The 4759-nt window shown below is 48.0% G+C and overlaps 1 protein-coding gene across 1 annotated transcript; it reads left to right on the top strand.

Moving 5' to 3' along the window:
* Nucleotides 1–335: 335 nt before the first annotated feature.
* Nucleotides 336–4536, top strand: LOC136546810 (squamosa promoter-binding-like protein 13). Its single transcript, XM_066538779.1, has 2 exons — nucleotides 336–880; nucleotides 3845–4536. The coding sequence occupies exons 1-2, from the start codon at nucleotides 336–338 to the stop codon at nucleotides 4029–4031; spliced, it is 732 nt and encodes a 243-aa protein (XP_066394876.1). The 3' UTR covers nucleotides 4032–4536.
* The last annotated feature ends 223 nt before the right edge of the window (nucleotides 4537–4759 follow it).

Below are 4759 nucleotides of genomic sequence, written 5' to 3'. Positions count from 1 at the left end.
ACCCTCAATTCCAACAGCCGGATCCAACAGTCGGATGGGAACAACGCCGCGGATGCAACGGTCACCTGCGGCCGAGCCGTGCCGCTGCCGGGCCGGCCCATATAGCGGCCGTGCCCAGACCGGCACTACGGACCAAAATGGCGGCCCAGACACGACACTAAGGCCGGGCCATGTCAGGCACTGACATGAAGGCCGTCGGACCGGGCAGTTCCTGGGCCGTGCTGAGTCATGTCGTGCTTGGACCGGTCCGTAGTGCCTGGCGCTGTGGTACGGGGGCCCACATGTGCGCCTTTCAACCCTTTTCCACCCCTCCTGCTTCTTCGTCTTCCACTCACATGAGAGCCACGGCACCAGAGCTCCAGCTTCACCTCGGCAGCTCTCGGGCCGCACCTCGATCGCCCAGGCCGGTCTCCTCCCTCGCCGGCGCCGCCATGGACCGCAAGAGCAAGTCCTCCAAGGGCTCCGCGAGCTCGGCAGCGGCGTCCATGGCCGCGCTCGCTGCCGCCGCCGCGGCCGGCGACAGCAGCTTGGACACCGGGGCGGCCGAGGTGGACAACATGGCTGCGAAGATGGCAGCCGTGGGAGACGCCTCCAGCTCCTCCCCGGTGGCGACGAGGAGGGGCGTGGCGGCGAGCGCCGCTGCCTCCAGCTCCTCCCCGGTTCCGGTGGCGGCGAGGAGGGGCGCGGCGGCGGCGGCGGCATCTGTCGCGGCAGGAGGAGGCGGCGGCGGCCCGAGGTGCCAGGCGGAGCGGTGCAACGCCAACCTGATGACCGACGAGAAGCCGTACAACCGGAGGCACAAGGTGTGCGAGGCGCACTCCAAGGCCCCCGTCGTGCTCGTCGCCGGGCTCCGCCAGCGCTTCTGCCAGCAATGCAGCCGGTAAGCCCCACCTCCCGCCCGAAACTTGCCGAGACACTTTGAGTTCGAACTACTGAACTTTAGTTCCTTTTTTATTAGTTAGAGTCTGAGAAAAAAAAATCTTAGCGCCTGGTTCGTTCGTTTGACTGAATCTTGCTGAAAATATAAATTGTTGTAAAAAAAATACTATTTTGACTGAAAAAAGAAATCAAAACTTAAGGTCAGCCGAACGGGGATCTTCAAAAGCTTATTACAGCTTTTTTCTTGGATCATGGAAAGCATGATGAACCTCCGTAAGATTTGTATTAGCTTGGTTTTTCAGCTAAAATCTTGCAGCCTCTCTCATGCAAGCTCTTGGATTGATATTGAGCAGTGGCAAAGTATAAAACAAGTTAAATAAACAGGATAGCAGTATTAGCCATTAGGGCATAGTCTTCATCGCATACTCCAGCGTCACATTGCATCCGGAATAATCTGGATATATGTACATATCAGTTCCTCTTTTGGTGACTGCAGCAGCCACTGTCGCGCTGGCTAGTGGTCTAATCATGTGAGCCTAACCGAGATAAGATGATCCCGTACGTCACACACCCTGACGCACTAAAAAATGGATCAGTAGAAGTTACTGTTACTGTTCTAGGACGATGTTCATTAGTAGTACTAGTACCAGTAACCATTAACCAAATCATGTGTATTGTGTACTACCTGCGTCCCCTTTTAAGTGTCATTAGGAGTATTCAACTTTGACTAAATATATATACAAGAAATTATTAATATTTATGGCACGTAAGCATAGTATGTATCATTAGATTAATCATTGACTATATTTTACAATACACTTATTTGGAGTTCAAATATTACAAATATTTTTCTATAAATCTAGTTAATTTTAAGAAAGTTTGACATGGACGAAAATCTAGCCGGACACTTAAAAAAAAAGAGAGACGGAGGGAGTATAGTTAAAAAAAGAAGAGAAGCAGGATTAGAGGACGGACTAGGTTTTCATGCTTTCGGCTGCCGCAGCATATTATTATTCTTGCTTTGCTCGTGCGCCACCGCCAAAGCACCCACATTCGTATTTCGGCCCTTGACATGTACTACTACATGGTGATGGTGGTGGTGGACATAATTGTCCTTTCCCCTGCCCGCCTGCTTCGGCTTTGAAAAGGCAGTGGGTTGTGTTGTGCTCTCCGTTGGGCCCTGGGCCCTGGCCCTCTTAGCTTTTTTGCCCTTGACATCTTTTGGCATAACTGATGATCAGTAGTAGCAATGATTCGGCGTACGTGGAATGTTAGACAGGTATTAGTTGTCCTACTTATCTTAGATAGATGAGTTAAGTTTTTGGTCTCTGTCCCTGATGCTTTATGCTTTGCTTCTTGGGCCATCTAATTTGCTCCACGTTTCTGAGCGAGAATAAACGAGCTTCAAGTGGCGAGCAGTTGCAGCATTTGGAGGACAATGCCATGCTGGGACTTCCCCCAAATCAGACTCCAGTCGTCATTCACTGCTGATCTGGTTCTCCTCGATCGGTCCTGTGGCTTTCAGCATCTTGCTGCTGCGACTTTTCTCAAGTCTTCAATCTCCATGTGCACCGCGTCCGGCCGGCTGGCTTGCTAGCCTGATGTTAATGTGCGTGATGACAAGTTCTTGTTGGTCCATGCTCGCAGTACTAGTACTGTTCATGATGTCCTAGTGCTGTTGAGCCACTGACAATGACACACACACACACACACACACACACACACACACACAGAGATATATATATATATATATATATATATATATATATATATATATATATATATATATATATATATATATATATATATATATATATATATGGCGTTTACACTACTAGACTAGTCATTTCATAATGGCTAGCTCACAAGTGATCATATCGGAGTTTTTTAAATTAATTAAGTGGAACAAACAAAACTTTTTGTGGCCCTTACATTGATTAGAGCTAGTGTACGTTCATCATCTTCACAGTTCTTCATGACTCTCCTAACTAATCAGTTTCTTGGTGACAGACAGTGGCGAGTGCTTTGCTGTGAATATGTTTGTGCTTTGTACATATAGTAGAGTTCCATCACGAGTATGCATCAAAGAAAACGTACATTAATTGGTTCTGTGTAGAAAGAAAAAGGAAACAAAGAATCTCTAGTTATGGCTAAGGTAAGGTGTTCAAAATCTCACACTAGAGAGTCTAGAGAATCTTACCATACTTTTTTTTTAGTTTTAGTGAGCGTCACGTATAGAACCTAATTTACTGAAGGGGAATCTTGTCACACCTTGTAGCAGATAACAGTTAAAGTTGGAATAAACGTTCCTAATCTTAACAAGTTATGGCTAGCAACCAAACACCTAATTAACTTACATTTCCAAGCATATATACCATTGAGTACAGTCTTGTAAATTCTCATTTTGGCAAAGACAGTCGATAACTGAACTACTGAAGTGGCAGCAGACAAGACAAGCTGTGTTGTCTGATCTTCAGGTGCGCTTTATCCAAATTAACGTAGTACTCCGTACGTGCTGAACGCTAAGACATTTACTGTTTGATCGAACTGCTTGGAAATTTCAACGCTGCTTTTGGATCTTTTTTATGCTGTGATGTGATATGCATGGACAGGGCCGTGGACCTTGCCTGGGATCGACCGATAGTGCTCAAAATACGGCCCCTTTTGTTGTCGCCGCTTTTGCGCGCACGCGCATGTGCACACACACGGACACACGCATAGCACCAGATTCCGGCAGTGAATTCTGAATTGAAGCCCCCTACACTTCCTGTCGATGCCATGCCCTCGCCGCATTCTCACCCCGTGATCGTGTCGCCGTGCTCCTTCGATTTGACGGCAGTACGTGCTTGCTTTTGGATCGTAACGACGTACACTGCATCTGGAGTAAAAATCACTGCTCCAGATGCTGTGGATTTCACGTCGTATGCTGCTGCTGCTGCTGCTGTTTAACTTGTGGTGTTTCCAGGTTCCACGAGCTGTCGGAGTTCGACGACATCAAGCGCAGCTGCCGCCTGCGTCTGGCGGGGCACAACGAGCGGCGCCGGAAGAGCTCGGCCGACGCGCACGGCGGCGGCGGCGGCGGCGGCAGCAATGGATTCCGCCAGCACCCCGACCAGAACGGCCCGGCCGGGAACCACTTCCAGATCAGATAATAAACCTATCTAAGCCTGCTCTCTCTCTTCTGTCATGCAGCAGAATATGCTAGCACTACTATTACTGATAAATATGTGTGTCGATCGGTCGTCTACCCTGTGTTGCGTACAAGTACTACGTGCTAACTTGAATCATGTCGGCCGTAGTGCACATGAACCTCCTGTAGTGGTGGTGTGCTTGTAATGTGCACCGGCCGGACGGAGGTGTACGTGCCTATATCCCAATCTCTGCGAGAAAACCTAGTTAATTATATATGCTGATGATTGTAACCTAGCCTGCAGCCAATTAAGCAGGGACTACTACGTACTCTGCTAGCGTAATTGTTCGTGTGTGAGTAGTATGGCTCCGGACTATCGGACGTGTGTAATCCTGTGGCCTGTGCAAACAGTAATCTGTGCTGGCTGTGTGTATTGATGCTGCTCTGGTAATCGTGGTAATATATGCTATTTGTTCAAGTAGTAATATATATTGTGTTTAACACATGTCAGTGATTTTGCGCATGTTTTTTTTTTCCAAAGTCGCCTCGATCTATATCTAGATTGACCCTGTTCGTTTCTCTTATAATCTATCTTTTTCAGTTTTTTTTAGCTGGAACAGTGTTTTCTCTCTAACACCAAATCAGCCGGAACAGTGTTTCGGCTTGCTTTTCAGCGAAGCGAACGAGGCCAGAACAGTGTCTACTTGTTGTCAAGGTTTCAGACATGCCATTTTATTTCTATCGACCGTG

This window comes from Miscanthus floridulus, chromosome 3 (genome assembly GCF_019320115.1).
Source record: "Miscanthus floridulus cultivar M001 chromosome 3, ASM1932011v1, whole genome shotgun sequence".
In the NCBI taxonomy this organism is placed as follows: Eukaryota; Viridiplantae; Streptophyta; class Magnoliopsida; order Poales; family Poaceae; genus Miscanthus; species Miscanthus floridulus.
The sequence above is the reverse complement of the archived record's forward strand: the minus strand, read 5'-3'. Positions and strand labels throughout refer to the sequence as shown.

Excerpts from the sequence above, each read along its gene's own strand:
- LOC136546810 (XM_066538779.1), top strand. The coding sequence starts at position 336 with ATGAGAGCCACGGCACCAGAGCTCCAGCTTCACCTCGGCAGCTCTCGG. Across the intron at positions 881-3,844 it reads TTCTGCCAGCAATGCAGCCG|GTTCCACGAGCTGTCGGAGT; the intron begins GTAAGCCCCACC and ends TGGTGTTTCCAG.